The following is a 20,885-nucleotide window of genomic DNA, read 5'->3' as shown; positions in this document are numbered from 1 at the left end:
ACAAAATTTAGAATGTGGACAAATTTTTTATTAAAAGTGAAATCTTATCTTGGTCCTTCACAAAATACACCAAACTCATTTAGTTCCGGAAAAAAATGCAACTTTTTTTTTGGGATATAGACAAAAGGACAAAATCATTAAAAATTCACATACATAACCGGAAGAGTCGGTGTTCAAATTCAAATCAATGTGTCAGACTTAACAATTTTGATATTTTTATCAAGCTGGACGGACCTGTGGAGAAAAAAATGCAACTTTTAAACTGTTACAAAACTAAATCGAGACATAATTCAGGTTTTGGTCAATATTTTTACATAAACAATTTTTGTTTGGGTGTTGTTGAACCGTGACAAATGAATAGTTTCACACATTATGGATGAGTTGATGACACGCTACTAGTCATAAACATTGGAAAAACAGGACTAAAAGCATATCTTTAGCCATAAGCAAACAAAAATTTCACATATTGTAATATTTGAGCATATTAAAGAGGCAAATACCTGAATTCCAAGCTCTTTAAAATATTGATCAGATGAAATTGTTTTTGATTATCCTTTTTCTACTAAAACTTGTTTCTCGTTCTCCCTTGTATTATCCACACTCTAATTTCAGTTCCTCCTTCACGATGTTCAAATGTTGATTTTGGTTGCACTAGTACTCCAACAAGGAGTCTCAAGTGTGTTATGGTGATTTTTTTTCTTTCTCTAATCCAATTTCTTCTCCCAAACTTGTTTCAGTTGAAAACAACAAATCAATTGTACTTAATTTAGGAGAATATAACATCACAGTATCACACAATAGATTAATGTCTGAATACGGTAACAGTTTGACCTTTTAATCTCAGATAGCATAGTTTAAGTAAAATGATCATTAATGATCATTAGTACTACCTCCGTTCACCATGAATTATTTTTGTCTCTTTTTTTACGAGATTCCTTTGTTATTTTCAACTACATTGATAATTTCTTTAAGAGTAAATTACACTCTCCTCCTTTCAAAGATGTTTGAATTACAACCCCCTCCCTTAATAATTAAATATGCACTACACTTTAATCTATTTTAGCATAAATAAATATTTTTATGATAAATATTAATTTTTGAGCCACCATTTAAAAAAAATTCTATTAATTTTATAAATTAGAGTATAAAATTAAATTTTAAATAACCATACTTTATTGTCTTTAGTAATTTTTCGTATATTTTAATTTTATTTTTGGTAGTTTCCTATTTTATAATAGGGTTTAAAGCTATATGTTAATGAAATTATGAATCAAAAATAGCGAAAAATATATATTCAAATTTTGGATATATTAAAATAGACCAGTAATACTATTTTTTCGAAGTGTGTTAGATTATTATTTTTCTGCTAGACTATAAGAAATTAAAAATAAATATTGAGGGAGTAAGGTATAGATTTTAACATAAGAGAAGAGGGGAATGTAATTCAAGCTTCTCTTAGGGGAGGGAAGTGAAACATTTTCTAATATGTTTTGAATAAGAGGGAAGGGGAGTGTATATTTTAACATAAGAGGGGAGGGAAGTGTAATTCAATCATCTTTTAGGGAAGGAGAGTGTAATTTACTCTTTCTTTAAAGGATAAAATTTTAAAATTTACGATACACATTTTTTTTCTTTCAATGAGCAATAAGTAACATGTTGAAAATTTAAATTAACTATCCCTCTTAGAGGATAAAATTGAATAGTAATTACAAACAACTTTAATATAAATATCAACTTTCTAAATTCTGTAATTTTAGTAAAAGAGTCTTATACATAGGGACGAAGGTAATACAATTTTCATTAATAATTCATCTAGAACAAAAACATATGCAAATTGGTCTAAAAAGTCAAACGTTTTTAGTTTAAATTTTGATTCAAATACATTTGACTTTTTGAATATTTTTATTGTATTTTATTATGGATGTAGAAATTATTTCTATGACATAGTTTAACTTATGGGAAATGTTAATGAATGCCTTTAGGATACTCTTGCGAAATACTAATGAATGTCTTTAGGACACTCTGTAAGGACTTTACATAGTAAAATTTTGTGGAAATTAATGCATTTAATGCATTGGAAATTGGAACATTATACGTTTTCAATAGATAATTTTTGGCTTAATTGGAGTTTTGGTCCCTTAAGTAAATTGTTGTTTTCATTTTGGTCCCATAACTCATAAAATCAACATTTTGGTCCCTCAACGTTTGCTCCGTTAATCAAAAAGGTCCCTAACGGTTAACTTTAACCCCAAATGTCTATGGTGAACCAACTTAAGAGTGGTCCACCATAGGTCCTATTAATTATTTTAATGTAAACTGTTTGATCTTTTTTTTAAAGGATGACCATTAGATTACGTAGGTGTATTTTATCTTACGGTAAGTCAACAACAGGTAATTAATCTTCTCTTTCTTCATCTCCTTTCTCACTCTTGTTCATCATCTTCAACATCACATTCAACAATACCATCATCATTGATCTTCATCATTTACCCAGAAAAATCCAGAAACATCAACCATCAACAACAACAACATTATCACCATCGATTTCTATCAATTCCAAACACCACTAATTCAATTAAAACTCATCTCCATCATCAAACACACAGTCAGTTTAAGAAAAAAGAAGAAAAATTTCAAAATTCAGTTCCACTCTCAAATCAATAACAACCACAGATTCTCCTTACGTTGAATCCAAAATCTGAATCATGAAACACAAAGATGAAAAATCCAAATCAAAATCAACAAAATCCAAATCCAGATTTGTCGTACAACAACAAAATGCAAACTCAGTATTAATTTAAACAATGGAAAAAAAAAGTCAAATAATGCAATGTTGTTCTATAAGACGGAAACCAATCCTTCCTCTGCAAACAACGGCCACCACCGTTCTCACACAACCACCGACGTTTTTCCCCTCTTTAAACACCTCTTCATCTTCTCTTTCTCTTTCCCACTCGAGTCTCTCACATATCTCCCTCCGTGTTTGACAGAAAATATGGGTTTATGAGTTTGGATCTAGGTATGGAAGAAAGAATAAGGAAAGTTAATATGGGTTTGGGTATGGCAGCTGGAAGCAAGAATCTAGATATGAGTATGATTATGGTGGGATAGAAACTGAGTGGTGTTTAAAAAAGAAAGTGAGAAATAAGAAATTTGTAAGAGGAAGAAGCAAAAAATATCATGATGTAATTGATTAGAATTAGAGTGGGGTCTGAAGCAAACAAGGAGGAAGGATAGAGTATATGCTTCTAGGGTTTTGGTTCGGTGAGAGAAGAAAAGGATGGTGGTTTGGTGGGTTTGTTTGGAGAGGACAGTGTGGTGTGGTTTGGTGCGTGGGTTTGGAGAGATGAGTGGATTTAGAGAGAGATATGGAATAAATGATGGTGTTGATGAAGATTGATTACGTTGAAGATGATGAACAAGAAGATAGAAGATGATTAAAAGTGAAAAAAATTAGGTGCTGATGGTTCACTGTTAATTACAATAGACATGCAATCAAGTGGTTAAAATCAAATCAAAAATTTTAGAAATTAAAGGACAAACGGAGGGGACCAAATTGACTAACGGAGCAAAACAAGAGGGACCAAAATGTTAATTTTACGAGTTACGGGACTAAAATGAAAACAACAAATTACTTTAGGGACCAAAAGTCCAATTAAGCCATAATTTTTTAGGTCTTGTTAACGAGTGCCCCAGGGCACTCTTTAAATATTCTAAATTAAGTAATTATTCCTTAAAAAAGTCAAAGTTTTGAATTTCCAATGCACTTCATTATACAAACTTTCATAAAAAGTTACTATTTAAAGTCCTTAACCAATGCCCTGGAGGTACTAGTTAACATTTCTCTAGGGTTTGTCTAATATGTGGAATATTCCTTAAACAACAATTATTTATAAAAAAAATATATATTCCTTAAAAAAACATATTTAATATTAATACACAAGTTTCAATACAAAACTTACTTTTTTAAAGAGTGCTCTTAGGGTACTTGTTAATATTATTGCATAAAAAAAAACTTATTAGAAATTAGTGTCAGGATTCAAGGAGATTGAATTGAATGTTAGAAATTTTAAATGAAAATTCATATAACAAAAAATGCTTTTCTTTTCTATCTATTTTCTTTTAAGAAAATAAATTAGCCTACTCAAATTAGCATCAGAGAAAATCGAACCTGAGACTTTGAAGATAAGCATACTCCAAGATTCCAAGTCAATACCACCATGTCAACCCATATATTAATAAATAATAAGTACAAATATTTTGTTGGAAAATATTTTTGAAATCTATAGTAAAAATTGATTTCTTTGTATAATAATCAAATTATCTAGGATATTTATATAAATAAATTAATACAAATACAACTTAAAAGTTTTATAATTAAAATGATAAAATTTTAGCCATACATTTTTCTTTTCATTTTAATAACGTTGACTAAACAATTAAATTAAATAAATATTATTAAATAAGTTTTTTAGAGGATAAATATTATTAAATATTAACTACCAAAAACATATTACATTTCCCTTTAAAAAATATAATTAAATTTTTCAAAATAGTTTTATAAGTTAGAATTTTTTTTCAAGAAATAAAATTATCAACAAAAAGTCGGAGGACATAAACCTAACTCATAAAAAAAAAAAAAAACTGTTCAGAATACTTAACGGTTTATAAGAAAAACGGGAGTGTGAAAAGTAAGTCAATTTTTAAAATATTGTACAGTCTGGGTTAGGGAAGGCCCAACCGGCCCGTGAACTCAACTTGTTGGCTAAGTAGAGTATTGGCTTGTTGGCTAAGTAGAGTATTTGTATTAATTTATTTTTATAAAGTAGAGTTTCTTCAGTGAAATCTAAAAGAGAAAGAGAAAGAGAAAGCTTCCTTCGATTTGGTTTGAATCGTAGAAGAAGAAGAGAAAGAATATTACAATGGCAAGATACGATAGAGCGATCACAGTTTTCTCCCCCGATGGTCATCTCTTCCAAGTCGAGTACGCTCTCGAAGCTGTTAGGAAGGGTAACGCCGCCGTCGGTGTTCGCGGTATCGATAACGTCGTTCTCGGCGTTGAGAAGAAATCTACCGCTAAGCTTCAAGATTCTAGGTTAGGTTTCTCACTTTTCTTCAATTTTTTATGCAATTGATTTTCATTTCTAAAATTCGTTGTTAGGTTTAGGATCTTAGGGTTTAAAGCGTGATCGGTGCTTTATGTTGTTTTTCAATATACTGTTGTGTGATGAATGATTTGTTTTGTTGATCTTCTTTAATTTATTTTTTTATTTTTTATTTTTGTAAGACTTGTTAGGTCCTGTTTAGCAAGGGAATATAAATAAAGGTTTTGCAATTTTTGTGTTGTGTATTTAGAATCTTAGATCTATTTTGGAAATAAGTGTTTATAGCTTGCAATAGCTTATTGATTGAAATAAGATTATATAGTTCTTCATTTGCAACAATGACCGAACAAGCTTATTGGTGTTTATATTTTGTTATTTATATGCGAGAACTTTTGAAAAATTTGAGATGCTGAAACTAATTTTTGAAAATTCTTGCTTAATCCGTAGTTTTTTTCTTTTTTCTTTTTCCTAGCTGCTATATACGAGTTTATCCATACTGCTTATAATATAATATGGATTTAGGTTGTTACAATCATTTTGCTTTTATTTTGCAGGTCTGTGAGAAAGATCGTTAATCTAGATGATCACATTGCTCTTGCTTGTGCTGGGCTAAAAGCTGATGCTCGTGTCTTGATAAACCGGGCACGCGTTGAATGCCAGAGTCACAGACTCACCGTTGAAGATCCATGCACCGTGGAGTATATTACCCGGCACATAGCTGGTCTTCAGCAGAAGTACACACAAAGTGGTGGTGTGCGGCCATTTGGGCTTTCCACCTTGATCGTTGGCTTTGATCCTTACACCGGATCTCCCTCTCTGTACCAGACAGATCCTTCTGGTACATTTTCAGCATGGAAGGCAAATGCTACTGGCAGAAATTCGAATTCGATCCGTGAGTTTCTAGAAAAGAATTTTAAAGAGACATCTGGACAGGAAACTGTGAAGTTGGCTATCCGAGCTTTGCTTGAAGTGAGTTAATTTTCTCTTTAGTGCTTTTAAAAGAAATATTATCTGATTCTATCATTCATTTATATAGGAATTTGCTGCAACTTTTGCAAGATTTTTTCTTGGTAGAAGATATAGGCGTCTTTTACTCTTTTTATGACGTTGGCTACCTAGGAGTGGTACTTTGGTAGAACTTTTAAGAGTGTCTTCAGTTCTTTATGTTTTCACTTTGCAAAATAAATGTTATGTGAGAGACCTTAACAGAATCATTTCACTGCAAATTAGGAGGAAGTTTAGGATGAATTACCCGCGTTAGAAAGATAATCATACAGTTAATCTGGGTTTGGTTTTTGCCAACAATTTACCCACACTGTGGTTTCTGACCATTCCTTAAATCCTGCTATGAACTGGGCCTATATAGCACCAGGTGTCCTTTTTTTAACATTCATTTGAGATCTCGCCTCTTTCTGATTGTTGATCAGCAGTGTTTTTATTGTACATATGAACAAACACAGTCAGTATAGTAAACTTGCTAGCTATACAATGCAGACATATAGCTTTTTCTTTTGCAGTATAATTATCGTTGAATAAGATTGAAACACAAATCTTATGCACTATGAGTTCACATTTACATGTGTTTAATCTATGATTCATTTATGCCAAAACTTTTAATTACTTTTTATGATATTCCTAGCTGATGGTTGTATGGCTTGTACATTCAAACGTTATAATGGATCAAGCATTTTTGTCTGTTGCTGTTGCTGTTGCATAACTGTAATACTATTATGGACTAGTAACTTGTTTTATACTTGGACCTGGATCTGATAAATACTTCACATTTGGCTTTTCCTTGTCGGTATGTGCGATTAGGTTGTCGAGAGTGGTGGTAAGAACATTGAAGTTGCTGTGATGACTAAGGAGCACGGTCTGCGTCAATTGGAGGAAGCTGAAATTGACGCCATTGTGGCTGAGATTGAAGCAGAGAAAGCAGCTGCTGAGGCTGCAAAGAAAGCTCCTCTTAAGGACACATAATTTTACGTTTCTTTATGTAAGCATCTGTAGGTGTTGGCTCTACTTATTGTAAAAGCTAAACTGATGCCAACAAATCTGAGATTGAAACACAGAAGAACTCCTGAGGCTATCCAAGAAACCCTAAGACATGATTTTCTTTATATTTATTTAGCTCGTGAATTGTTCTTGCTGGGTGACTTAAGGATGACTCCTTTAATTGTTTTTGGGTCATGTTATTATTGTTTAAGTTCGCAAATGGAGTTCAATTTGTTACTAAAAAATTGAGTTCAATCTTAACTATTCCAATATGAAAAATGACACACTTAACAAATCATGGTGCCTTTGTTTATTAAGTATATGATATCAGTTTTCCAGGGCTTTGCCGCTTATTGATATCTAAACTTATGATTATATTTTCCCTAAAAAAAAAACGTATGATTGTATTTGAAGTTCGGAAGGGGGGGATTGGAGGAGAAAAGGGAAGAGAAAAGGGAAGATAATCTTTCACTTGGTATATGAAGGGATGTATAAAGCCCTCTTCCTCAATTTGGGAAAGGAAAGCTTTGGAGGGGTTTAAAATAAATAATTTAAGGGATTCCCTCTTTTGTTTTTAATTGACTCAGTATTTCATCTTTTAAATATCTTCAAATAAGGAAATTATCAGTCTTTAGCCTGCCCTCCAAGTCCTCCATTCCAAACATCCCGGCATGTAATCTAAATCAATGGTTTATTTTTTGATAAACTAATATCCGTTCCTTCTAAAACAATGTCCAAGTAAGGAATTATATCTTCTTCTCTATCAAAGATATTTTGAACTTCTCTCCTACCTCCATGTCTTTCCCAAATCTTTTTCTCTTTTCACCTAATTGTTAAATTAAGTTCCAAAGTGATGGAATAGCTTATACAATAATATAATCTTTAGCCACATTTTACTTGCATTTTTGCCGAAAAATCACCTTTATCCTTCAAAAAATGAAATTGGAACTTTGTTTTGATAAACAACCACTGTAATTGAGACTTTTTAAAGTTTAAACACTCCATTTATCTCTTTAAGAGTTTCGAATTGCAATCCTCAGTAGCAAACTCAACATTATTTAATCAACAGAGTCCAACATATTGGAATTAGAACTAAACAATCACATGATGGGTCCAAAAAATCATCCAAGACTTACTCTCTTACCCATCTTCTTGTTCCTTTTCCACCCCACATGCTTATCTTCCACTACTTATCAAACAAAGGAATGTTCAAACCAAACTTCTTCACTGAAAAGTGAAATTCTTGAGCTTGCTAACACACCCAACACAGTGAAATGGATGAAGAACATCAGAAGAGAAATTCATGAGTACCCTGAACTTGCATATGAAGAATTCAAGACAAGTTCTGTTATAAGGCGTGAGCTTGACAAGTTAGGTGTTGTTTATCAATGGCCTGTGGCTAAAACTGGTGTTGTTGCTAAAGTTGGTTCTGGATTTGCTCCTTTTGTTGCTCTTAGAGCTGACATGGATGCTTTGCCAATTCAGGTAAAACAAATAACACATGTTGCAAAAACTTCACTCATGTTTGGAATCACGGTGGGTTTGATCAAGTACCACCGTGATTTTGTTGAATCACGAGAGTATAGTTTTCGCCAAAATCACTATGGCAAACATTGTGATTTTTCCAAACTCACCGTCAATTCGAACGTCGAGTGACATGATGTTGCATGCAAGTTGATCTTTGTAAAAAAAAAAAAAAAAAAAAAAAACTGGAGAAGAAATTGAAAAGGAATTCGACAAAGTAGTTCAATTAAGTTAACATTCGTCTGAAGTAGATGTGTACAATTTTTATTAAGGAAAGTTGTATTTAAATGTCAACTTAAGATACAGTACCAGAATTCGACCAAAAAAAAAAAAGATACAGTACCAGAAGTTTCAGCTTTTTTCTATTAATGTTGTAGTAAAATAAAATCAGCTAATTGTTTTTCACTAGTTGTACAATGTTTTTTTATCTAGTATGGTATCCATGATTCTAAATTGCGGTCTGCAATTGCATTTGGGGTCTTGGTATTAAGGATTTTTAGGTCTCCACAACGACATCGCAACCGCAATTAATGCCAGTAATTGTTCGTTTGATTGAAATTAGTATCCCTTGCATTGTTAACAATAAATATAGCACAATATGTTTGTTCATGTCAACAGGAATTGGTTGATTGGGATCATAAAAGCAAAGTAGACGGAAAAATGCATGCTTGTGCGCACGATGCACATGTGGCGATGCTTCTTGGTGCTGCAAAGATACTGCAAGAAATGAAAGACAAGTTAAAGGTAAAGTGGAATTGGAAAAATGTTAAAATGAGTTTTAGGGACTGAAAACCAATTAGACCTCCATATGCAGGGTACTGTTGTACTTATTTTCCAACCAGCCGAGGAAAAAGGCACAGGTGCTAAGGACATGATCCAAGAAAATGTGCTTGAAGATGTTGAGGCTATTTTTGGATTGCATTTAGCGTCACTGTATCCCTTAGGTGTTGTTGCGTCGCGTCCGGGTGAATTTTTAGCAGGATATGGAAGCTTCAAAGCGAAGATCAAAGGGGGTTTAGCAGGAACTCCGCAGCGTTGTCTTGATCCAATTTTGGCTGCTTCGGCATCCGTGATTAGCTTGCAAAACATTATTTCAAGGGAGGTGGATCCTTTAGACTCGCAGGTGGAGTCAAACACTGAAATTCAATTACAAAAAGAAACTTACAAGATAAAAGTTTTAACACATTAATTCTTATGATTGATTCTGTTTGTGGCTTGAGTGTTGTATAAGAAGTTAATATATAAAGCTTAATTTTGCAGGTGCTTTCTGTGGCAATGATCCAATCAGAGTCTGGTCATGAACTCACCCCTGATTCTGTAACATTTGGAGGTACTTATAGAGCATTCAGCAAAAAGAGCTTCAATGCACTAAGGAATAGGATAGAAGAGGTAATTGTCTTATGACATGTACTCCATATTGTCGTCGTAGTTTGAAACTGAAGTCTAAAATATAAAGGTCTAGAACGAGAAGGTCTCCACAACTACATCACGACAGTTGCATCAGCCGCGTTTCACCATATTTTTCAACAATATCAAGGATCACAACTAAAATTGTTGTCACATAGTTTCAACAATAATAATGGATTTGGAGACCTCCACAATTGCACCATGAGTCCATGACTGCAATTGCGGCCACATCGGTTGCATTTGACAGTATTTTTTTCAAAAAAAATCTAGGATCACGATTCACAGCTACAAATGTTGTCCTGGTTTTGAAGTGCAGTTTACAATATAAATCTTCAGTGGCCTTCACAACTGCATCAGGACTGCAATTGCAGCCACATCGATCGCATTTGACCGTGCTTTTTCACGATATCAAGAATCACAACAAAATCAACCACAGATTGAAGGCGTTTAGAATGTTTTACAATGACACGTGTAGTTGATTATTCCATTTTCTCAGATTATTAATGGTGTCAACATATTAGTGTCGAGTCCATGTCAGTGCTTCGTAGGTTGTCACATTAACATGTTGATTATGAACTAATTGAGAAGTGTGTGTGTGTGTATCAAAGAAAGAAAGGAAGAGCATATTAAAAGTGTATTTTCATTTGTTTGATTTATTTGTTCAGGTTATCAAAGGGCAAGCAGAAGTGTATAGATGCTCAGCAGAGGTTGAATTCTTTGGCGAGGAACATCCAACAATTCCTCCTACTACAAATGATGAGAGAATCTACCAACTAGCGAGGAAAGTATCTAGTATGATTGTTGGAGAAGAGAACATAAAATTATCACCAATCGTCACAGGGAGTGAAGATTTTGCATTTTACTTGGAAAAAGTGCCTGGCTCATTTTTCTTTTTAGGTATAAAAAATGAAAAGAGTGGATCCATATATTCAGCTCATAGTCCTCAATTTTTCATTGATGAAGATGTTCTTCCCATTGGTGCTGCAATACATGCAGCATTTGCTCTTTCATATTATTCTTATTCAACAAATTCTTATCTTTAAGTAACTCTTCATTATCTACCACTTAAATGTGAAAATTTAATAATATAATGAGATATAGAGGCATGTTGAATATGTTGAACCATGTAATTACAAACTGCTGTTTACTATCATAGTTTCCAATATTGTTTTAGTACCTTGGAAAACTATTAAATGCCTCGCCAGGAACTAGCTTATTCAGATTATAGATATTTTAGTAGTTAGCAGGATATGACAAAAGTATTGTCTGTGAAATTTCAAGTACAAAATTCTGTTGAGATTAATCCAGCCAACATATTAAATGGAAGCTTATGTTGAAATTGGTTGCAGATTGCTAAATGGTATGTAACAGAACAGAGAGAAAGAGATTAGGGAAGCTTGAGAACTTTTATTAATTTCTCACACACACTACATAGTGCAACTAGTACTTATTTATATGAACTGCTATGTAACAAATTATCAGTTACACTAACTGAATTACTAACTGTAAAAACTGAATTGGTTTCGTATTACTTACAACACCATCCCTTAATACAAAATCACAACAAAAATGATACAACTCCAAGTTCTCTTCTTAGCCTTGCAAACTGGTCAGTCTTCAAAGCCTTTGTCAAAACATAAGCAACTTGCTTATTGGCAGGACAGTAAGCTACTGTCAATTCCTACTTCTGAACTTGCACTCTCAGAAAATGGAACCTAGTTTCAATATGTTTGCTCCTATCATGAGATACAGGATTCTTCGCTAAATTTATCGTTGACTTGTTATCAAATAGGAGCTTTTATAGGCCTTTTCACTTCAATCTTCAATTCCTGCATCAGTGAATCTAACCAGGCAGCTTGACAAGCTGCAAGAGATCCTTATGATGATCACCTTTTCGATCTTATCTTCCTCGTGTCAGTGGTGATCATTCATCTTCTTTTCAATCACTTAGTATGTTTTCAATTTCTTTCTTGGTTTTTGGTTTGTGTTTCTAGAATGACTCTTGTAAATTGCTTGAAAAATTGAACTCTATAAGGTATTTTCTATTCTTGAGTTTGTTGGTTAACATCTTGGAGAAAGCTTTTGGAGCATGTATCAAAAGACTCTCGTTTGTATTTGAATGGTTTGTTAATCCTTTAGGATTGTTACTTTGTCCCTAATTTTGTTTTTTGTTTATGTGGTTTCTTCTCCTTTGGGTGTCTCTCTTTGTAATATGGCTTTAAATGAAAACAAACTCTAACACTGTTTTTAATTCTATTTTTTATTGAATGAAATTCACATATAACCTTTTTAAAAATATGGAAGTATTTCATCTATATAAAAGAGCAAATGTTACCAAAAAAAAAATAAATTAGAGGGAGTGATGTTTGCAACTCCACGCAACTCCCTGTACAATTTTCAATCACTACCTTTTGTCCCTATTTTTTTTTTTAAGAAACCTTTTGTCCTTATTTTTAAGTAAATTTTTCTTGTCAGGTCCTCTAAAGGACATTTCGACATTGTAATTATGTGATTTTCTGGTGGTGCTTCCTCTTTGCGCTTCTTATGCGATAGGAAGCACCTTTGAGTATTTATATGTATCATTTTGATTTCTTAAAAAAAAAGAAGTAAATTTTTGCATTTTTTTAATGAAATTGTGCATATATGTATAGAATATTGTAAAAATCACTTAAAAAAATATATAATTTTTTAACAAAACATGAATTAAATATGAATTGTTTACCGTCAAAAATATAAAAATTCATATTTAATTCATGTTTTGATAAAAAAAACATTCTAAATTTTTTGGGAGAGATCATTATAATATTATACATTTTTCTGCAAAATTTTATTTAAAAATATGAATTCTACATATGAGTTTAGGGAGAGATCATTATAATGATTGAAAATTTTACGGAGACTAAAAGTTAAAAAACATTCTAAATTTTTTGGGAGAGATCATTATAATGATTGAAAATTTTACAGGGACTAAAAATTAAAAAAAAAAATTAGAGGGAATAAAACAAAATATTGATATATTTATAGAGATCAAAAACATATTTAACCTTGATTAAAATGATATTTAACCTTGATTAAAATGATAGTATGTATTTTTTGCAAACGCAAATAATATAATACATATAAATATTAATAAATTTCAGAAAAATAAAACAACAATTGAGATTTGTGCTGTCACAACCATCGAGGCCTTCGACTGAACGCGTCAGAAAAAGAAGAAGAAGAAGAAGAGCAATGAAGGATGAACAAGAGGTTTTTTCTTTTCTTTCATTACATTTCTGATTCTTCAAATCCGCTTCAGATTAATTTATTAGATTACGGTCTTGAAATCTCGATTTGAATCGTAAAGTCTTACGATTATGCGATTATGCTTGCCCTCAACGATTAAGACTACGCATATAATCCCATTTTTGTGGAATTGGGAGAACTCCTAATTTATATCCTAAGATCTTACGATTTTGCAACTATACTTGCCCTTAGTAATTAAGAGTACACATAATTCTGCCTGAGATTTAGGGATTATGCTTGCATCCATTTCAAAAAGCAATCTTCTTCTCCCTCGTCCATCTTTTGTTTCATTTCCAAATGGCTACAAAATCTCATGCTAATGAATTTAAATTTACGCAAGTGTGATTTGAGGTTTTCTTTGTCTTATGCAATTTTATATGCATAGATATGAATTTTTATGCATATGTTTGATTTTTATATACTTCGTATAATCTTACGATTAGTGTTACGATTGCACGATTTACAATTTTACTTCCCCTTTCCGATTTTGCATGAAATCTCGATTTTGACTACATTTTCAATAAGTTCAGTGTTATTGATATTCTCCAAACCATCAATGTAAAAGACCTGAATTTTGTTTCAGCTAAATTATAAAAAGGAAGCTGCTGCCGACACGTTGTACAGTTATTCAAAATTTGTGATTGCAAGGATGGGAAGTAGGACTCGGCCATGTGATTTGAGGTTACATTTAATGAAGGTTTGAGGCAAAATTCTGTTATTTTCTCATTAGGAACAGCACTTTTTTTTGTTATCATATGTTGTTTCTATATGGAAGATGAAGGGATTGTCTTGAAAACTAGTTTGTTAATATTCTCATTGGTCCATCTCTCTATCCTAACATAGGTGTTATAACCATTTTCAGGAGATTTCAGGCATGCCAACTTCTCTAATTAATAGGGAAACACCACACGCTGCAGCATCTCCCGAGGCAATGGGTGAGTCATCCAGCTCAGGAACAGCAAGATTAGATAAAGCAGACAGTTTTCGAGCAATATAGTTAATACTTGGTAGTGGATGGTGACCGTGTTTATTGTTTAGGGTTGTGGCATAGTGTGTGGTTGTTGGTAGATAGCAGCTACTCTCTCCCATAGTAATGGTACAAAAGTAGGCACAAAAATGGGCAGAATTATGTTTTCAATCACCATCTATGCAATGTCTCACAGATTGGTATAAATTATAGTACTGCTGTTATTTTCATAGCATGTTTGGTGTAGGATTAATAAAGTAGTATAGTGTTGTTTGATCATGGCCGTTGACTTGATTGTTGTTTTTTAAGTTTGATGTTGAATTAGTGTGGTTCACCTTTGGTTTCAATCAGATGGCAATGCATGTGTTGATTCAGTTCAAGTTGAATTTGATTTTGTTGAACTTTCTGTTTTTTGTCATTTTTATCAAGGATCTTGGAAGATCCTCCAGTTCAGATTACGTGGCTCACATGATGAATCTTTTTTTTTTTGGGGGGTTTCTGAGGTAGGAGATATTTTGTCTCTCTAGCATTTTGGCAGCATACCAAGTGGTAAGGGATTCATCGATTACATATCGACATATTGCTTAGTTGGGGGAAATGGTGGGAGGAAAGAAATCATTTTAAATCACCATCCTTTTCGGTTAAATTGTTTTGGAGGAGGCTAGTATAATATCTCCATTAAATTTTCTCCCCTTCTATTTATTAATGATGTTAAAAACAGACCCCAAGTCAATCCTTTAGGTTGAAAAATCATAACAAGATACAGCCTTTGGCTCCTGCCACAGATTTCTTTTTTGACTATCACAACAAAGTTAGTGGCAAATGACAGTCGTTCCCCTTGCTGGTGGCAGAAGAATACATCGCCTTGAACGATCAACGGTGCATAAAGGATCCTTAAGGCAACTGATGTTCACCTTTGAAATGTGAATATTGATCCGGCCTCACTAGCAATTTCAAACATGGTTATTCAATTGTGTCTACACTTACTACAGTTCGATTGTCGTGGTGAGTCTTCTATCTTTTTTTATGTCCAATGTTGTGTTGACAACACAGTTGTAGCTTATGGTCTTGTTAATTGCTATGGCTCTCAGCTGGAAGTTACATATTACGATCATGCAAATAAATTAATCCTCCGTAAGCAGTGTTCATAAAATAATTTTACAGGATTTCGATCATATTGAATGCAATCAAGTAAGTTTCAATAACTGCAATACATTGGACCTAATAGTACAAGTCTCCAAATCAACATTTAAGATACTTATTCTGTCATGGCTCCAATGGGCAATAATGTGTCCTTTGACTTTTAAATGCAGCAAAGTATTTTCTGGCATTTGTAGTCTGCTATTTTCTGGTATTTCTGATAAATAACACACTGCTTGTGCTTCTCTTTTCATAGCCAAGGAAGTCTTGCTTCGTTACTAGGCAAACCATTTGTAGTATTATTTAATTTAATTATTTTAAAAATTCAAATTTTTAAATTTGTTCCTCTTTCTACTTTTTCTGAAGTGTGTGTGCCACTTACCCTGCTGAAGAAATTTACTATCTGTATAGGAAGTTTTCAGTATTTAAATTAAGCATCATTGAAGTGCGATATATAAGTAGATTAGAGATTAGGTAGGGACAATGCATAATATATGCAATGTCCGGGTTTCGAACCCCGGACACCACCAAAAAAAGAGTAGACTAGTTTGCGTTCTGTTCTTGTCTTACTTCAGTTGCTGTTCTATCGAACTTTCCGCAACTTTCTTTGCTCTGTGGATAACTATGAGTATTCATAGCTGTCTTTTGACTCTACCATCATAATTCATAACTGATATTACCTATAGCCTTTCATTCATATTTATGCTAATGCTGCTGATATATTAAGGAACAAGGTAAACTACTTTAGGCTAAAATAAACTTTATCTGTTGTAAGATGACTGGAAACTAAAAATCTTTGTGCTGTTTTGGGCTGTTTAAACAATGATTTAATTTACAACTTATGAATTAATATTAATACACTGCACAAACATGAGCTCTGTCCTCATTCTTGAAGATTTGATCCTGTAAAAATACAGTGTGAATTGTATCTTACCTTATTCACTTGTTCAAAAAGAAAAAAAATTCACATATATACAATGAAGTACTTAACTCCAAACCACTTAAATCCAAAAGAAAAATGAATTAAATTTAATTAAATGACATATATTACTAATTCAGTATTCCACAGGACAAATTCCTCGTTCTTAATTAGGACAAGTCGTCAAAAAAAATAAAAATGTAGCTAACAAAGAACTACACTGTAATTTAGATATGGTTGAACATCAAAACAATTCCTTTATCAATGGTTAGCATTGTTTCCCATAAATAGCTATAAGTATATGCACATAGTGGACGTGTGGGTGATTGTGATTGCGATGTAATAATGTAGATACACACATACTGAAAACTGCTATGTTATGACTTAGTAAATTAGGTAGGTACTCAACCACAACCCTGAAGTAGAAACTTGATCTGTTGAGGAATAAATCTCAACCACAACCCTTTAACCTCTTCATGTGATGGGTACAATGATTTTTGAGGTGAAATTCGTAAGAAATTGGTAGACCCATGCCACGTGCGAAAGAAGTTTTTTTTCTAGATTACCTTTGAAGAATGGTGGGTAATTTACCCACCAACCAATGAAAATGAGCAATTTGTTGGTGGGGTCAAGATAGTTCATGGATACCACTTAAAAATGTGCTTATGTGGCTAATGTGTATTGATTTGGGTAAATTACCTACCATTCTTCCATGGGTACCCTAGTTGTTACCGCGAAAAAAAGCAACTTTTATTGATGCTTTTGTTTTCTTCACGTGACTATGGATGTTGCAATAAATATATATTTCAATTTTACCGATTCATCCATGCATCATTTCAAAAATAATGAGATTTATTATATTACTTTCTACGCTATATATTTAGCAAAAACCAAAAGATAATTTGCGCGTTGTGTGGTAGATTTTAATATATTTGCGCCAAAAGAAATTAGGAAGTTGTATAACTCCGGTACGGTGCATAATAGAAATGAGTTTCTCACACACTACCAATCACTGAACTATGAAAAATGATTTAATGTTTTATCAAGATATATTTTTATGACCGTACATGGTACCGTGTGTTGTTTGGTTGGTGTCAAACATGAAATTATGAAACTGTTACCAGTTAAGATTACATTTCAAGCTTTGATTTCTTTATCAAGTGTCAAATATATGTATGTTGGACCTATCAAGATAAGATAATTTAATACTTAAAACTTATTTGACTTGTATGTTTATTTTTAACTAAACAAATTATTTGTTACTAAATGTTCAAAAGATACCTAACTCCATATTATTTCTATAGCTATGCAAATACTTACACAAAAAAAAGTTATTATACTTCACATTTCTGTTATGAAATCATATAAACTGAAAATGACAATATCCATATATTTGTGCTAAGATCAAACAACGTGTTGAAAATGACATATAGTATATAGCTTGAAGGCAAAAGAAAGCGCGACTTTATTCAATAGTAACTGATGAAGTTTCGGAAGTTTCTCAAACTTTATCTACGGAGTCTCTCCAATGCCATGTGCTTCTTTTAAGGGCAGATCTTCTATATTCTGGCAGTTCAATGTCTACCTGCTCAAAATCAGACCCAAATGATGAGACGTATAATAATGAATGTTGAGATGCAAAATTAAAATTTAAAAAATCAGGGCTACTCTTGTATAACTTTTTTGGGTAAATGGGGCTAGTCTTGTATAATAATAAACGAGATATATTTTCATGTGGGGCTTACATTGATGCCGCACTTAGAACAGGGTATTTTTCTAGATAAAACCAATGCAGAATGAAGGAAAAGATTGTGCCTGCATAATTTTGTTAAAAGTTAACATTTGAGGTGAATTTAATGTTAATTCAACTTAGTTTGCTTGAGTATATCATATTCCTGATAGCAAAATAATAGTAACATGTAATTAATTGAAAACTTTACAAAGTTCTGAAAGGTGCTTTCCTGCCAAAATTCAAACAACAAATAATTATATTCTCACAAGAAAAAAAAGTCTCACATCGATGGCGTGTTTCCAGACTTTGAGCTTTTATTCTTGTGAATCTTCTTTGGATAGGAAAGGTGGTTTGAAAGGTTATATATATATATTGAAAGGTTGAAAGGTTACATGTTAAAGACAATCCAAAATTATTATTTGATCAACTAATAATTCGGGTAGGAATATGAATATGAATATATTATGATATGGCATGACATCCCCCAACTTTGTAATGTTTTAATTTATTTATGGGTTAAATATGTTTTTCGTCCATGTAAAATTTTTAAACTTCAATTTTTAGTCTCTATAAAAAATTTTGGGACCAAAAATTGATGAATTTTTTATAGGGACTAAAACTTGAAATTTGAAAATTTTACAGGGATCAAAAACATTTAATCCTTTATTTATTTAATAGGGACTAAAATTTAATTTTAAAATTTTATAAAGACCAAAAACATATTTAACCCTTTATTTATGTTTTTTTTGTGAACATTTATTGTATGATTCTAATATAATATATTTAATTTTCAAATAATCAATAAAACATATCACCAATGTTGTAAACAAAAGGTTTGGGACTGCATCCCTCAAAAAAAAAAAAAAAAAATTGGGACCGCAGTTGGGGTCTTACCGGTGCATACTCTTTTGCAACATATGATTGGATTATGAGCGCAAATATGAGTCCAATAAATATGATCCCTGCAATTGAATACATCAGAAACATTGTAGTTTAGTTTACTTAAATAGTTTTTGATGTGCAAACTTTATGGTTTAGTAGTTCTAAATGCTTTACCTCATATTTGTGGTTAGCTCCGGCCTGCAAATCGGTTTCCACTACAAAAATACCAAACAAACGGTTAGCACATCCACACATATACTAGAAAATAAAAATTTGAATTGGTCAAAAAAATTCCAGACAAAATATATAAATTGTATCTAGTTGAAGCGATTCAGGTTCACCGACCACCGTCTTCGATGGTGGATTAATTCTAGTCATTTTTGGACAAAACTGATTTGGCCGGATTCGAACCCGAGTTCATATCTATGTTTTTGTTGTTGTTGTTACTACTACTAACAATTGTTATGTCTATGTGTCAAAAATCAAATCCCATTAAATCCAAAAAATAGCTTTTGTTCTATATATAATCAAAACACACCTCCTCTAGCATTTGCCATCCATAAATTTGTGCTAAGACCAAACAATGTGTTGAGGGTACCATGGGGATCAGATATTAGTATAGATGTCAAAGCTATGCCAAGCATAATTGAGGATCCTGCAAAAAAAATTATAGATTAGTATAAAATAGGTAGTAGAAGACATCAAAGAAGGGAAGCCTGAAAAAGAAATCTTACCCACATAATCAGCATAGGCACTTATATCTTCCTCACTTTTTGCAATATTATTAAAATCCTTTACCTGAAAATAAATATTTCATATATGTTTTATTTGAAGTTGTTCAAATACTTATATTATTTTTTATATAAAAGTTACATTATTATTTTTTATATAGAAGTCACATTTTTTACTTCTTTAAACTATGTCCTAAACACATTTTTTATGTTTTTTTCTTTCCTTTTTAAAAAAGTGAAGTAAAACGGGATAATCGAACTAGATTCTTCTCCACTCAAACGGAAAAAGTTGTGTTGCAAACAAATGAAATAAAAGTGGTAATTACTAAAGATTTGTTTCAATATTGCAAAGAATTATTCAAATATGTGTTTGGTCCTCGTAAATATGGTCAGTTTGGATTTTGATCCTTGCAAAAAAAAATTAATTGTGGCCTTGCAAAAAATTGTCTCTTTTAAAATAGTTATTGGATCCATTTATGTGATGATTTTGCAAGGGCATATTTCGAAGAAAAAAAATTGCAAATATTTGCAAGGATCAAATACATATTTTCGCTTGCAAAGAAAAACTCAAGATCTTTTGAATGTCATGATATTAATTGAAGTGTCAAAGGAAAAATTGCAAAACATGAGAAAAATAGTTGACATGATTTACTTAATGAAGTATAGTTGTTTTGTGAGAAGCAAAATATTGTCATTGTAAATATGTATGATGCATTCATATATGTTAGAAGGAAAACCGAAAAATAAAGTAAGAGTTTTAAACTTAAATCACTTTCAAATTGAGGTATTTTATGACATGATTGACAAACAACTTTATGAGCTTAAAAAACTTGGATCACTTTCAAATAGAAATTCATATTTTTATTTAAATTTAAATAAAGAGCTTTTTATTGATTTTGGTACTCTTAAAAATCATGGTTGGGCCTAACATAACCCCACAAAACCAACTTATGAGATGAGAATTGTCACCGCATATAAACACATTGTCAGGTAACATGTACATATATTACTTTTGCTATAATATTTCTATGTAAATTTTAAATCATTTCAAATTGCAATAATAAGTTTTCGTATTTTAAAGGCAAAATACATCCCCAGATACTTTAAGTTTCATGTTTGTTTCAGATAGATTTTTTAAGTTTCTAAGGTTTCAGATAGGTCCTTTAAGTTTTGAGTTTGTTTGGATAGGTCCTTTAAGTTT

The 20,885-nt window shown here is 32.0% G+C and overlaps 3 protein-coding genes and 1 long non-coding RNA gene across 4 annotated transcripts; 3 read left to right on the top strand and 1 right to left on the bottom strand.

The window, feature by feature from the left end:
- The first annotated feature begins 4,800 nt into the window (after window positions 1-4,800).
- On the top strand, window positions 4,801-7,342 carry LOC11444325 (proteasome subunit alpha type-7). The gene is made up of 3 exons (XM_003629231.4): window positions 4,801-5,095; window positions 5,660-6,074; window positions 6,921-7,342. The coding sequence occupies exons 1-3, from the start codon at window positions 4,923-4,925 to the stop codon at window positions 7,080-7,082; spliced, it is 750 nt and encodes a 249-aa protein (XP_003629279.1). The 5' UTR covers window positions 4,801-4,922; the 3' UTR covers window positions 7,083-7,342.
- Window positions 7,343-7,911: 569 nt separating this feature from the next.
- LOC11444873 (IAA-amino acid hydrolase ILR1-like 4) lies at window positions 7,912-11,236 on the top strand. The gene is made up of 5 exons (XM_039828678.1): window positions 7,912-8,582; window positions 9,240-9,365; window positions 9,436-9,744; window positions 9,882-10,010; window positions 10,694-11,236. The coding sequence occupies exons 1-5, from the start codon at window positions 8,202-8,204 to the stop codon at window positions 11,069-11,071; spliced, it is 1,323 nt and encodes a 440-aa protein (XP_039684612.1). The 5' UTR covers window positions 7,912-8,201; the 3' UTR covers window positions 11,072-11,236.
- Window positions 11,237-13,163: 1,927 nt separating this feature from the next.
- On the top strand, window positions 13,164-14,666 carry LOC11444871 (uncharacterized). The gene is made up of 3 exons (XM_024771959.2): window positions 13,164-13,277; window positions 13,897-14,010; window positions 14,176-14,666. Exons 1-3 carry the CDS (start codon window positions 13,260-13,262, stop codon window positions 14,308-14,310), a joined length of 267 nt encoding a protein of 88 aa, XP_024627727.1. The 5' UTR covers window positions 13,164-13,259; the 3' UTR covers window positions 14,311-14,666.
- Window positions 14,667-17,655: 2,989 nt separating this feature from the next.
- LOC120577326 (uncharacterized) lies at window positions 17,656-19,807 on the bottom strand. The gene is made up of 4 exons (XR_005643381.1): window positions 19,688-19,807; window positions 19,492-19,608; window positions 19,128-19,151; window positions 17,656-17,924 (listed from the first exon to the last, which is right to left on the bottom strand). It is a non-coding gene; the product is annotated as an uncharacterized lncRNA (long non-coding RNA).
- Window positions 19,808-20,885: the final 1,078 nt, after the last annotated feature.

This window comes from Medicago truncatula, chromosome 8 (genome assembly GCF_003473485.1).
Source record: "Medicago truncatula cultivar Jemalong A17 chromosome 8, MtrunA17r5.0-ANR, whole genome shotgun sequence".
Classification (NCBI taxonomy): Eukaryota; Viridiplantae; Streptophyta; class Magnoliopsida; order Fabales; family Fabaceae; genus Medicago; species Medicago truncatula.
Note: the sequence above shows the minus strand (reverse complement) of the source record. Positions and strands in the feature narration are given on the sequence as shown.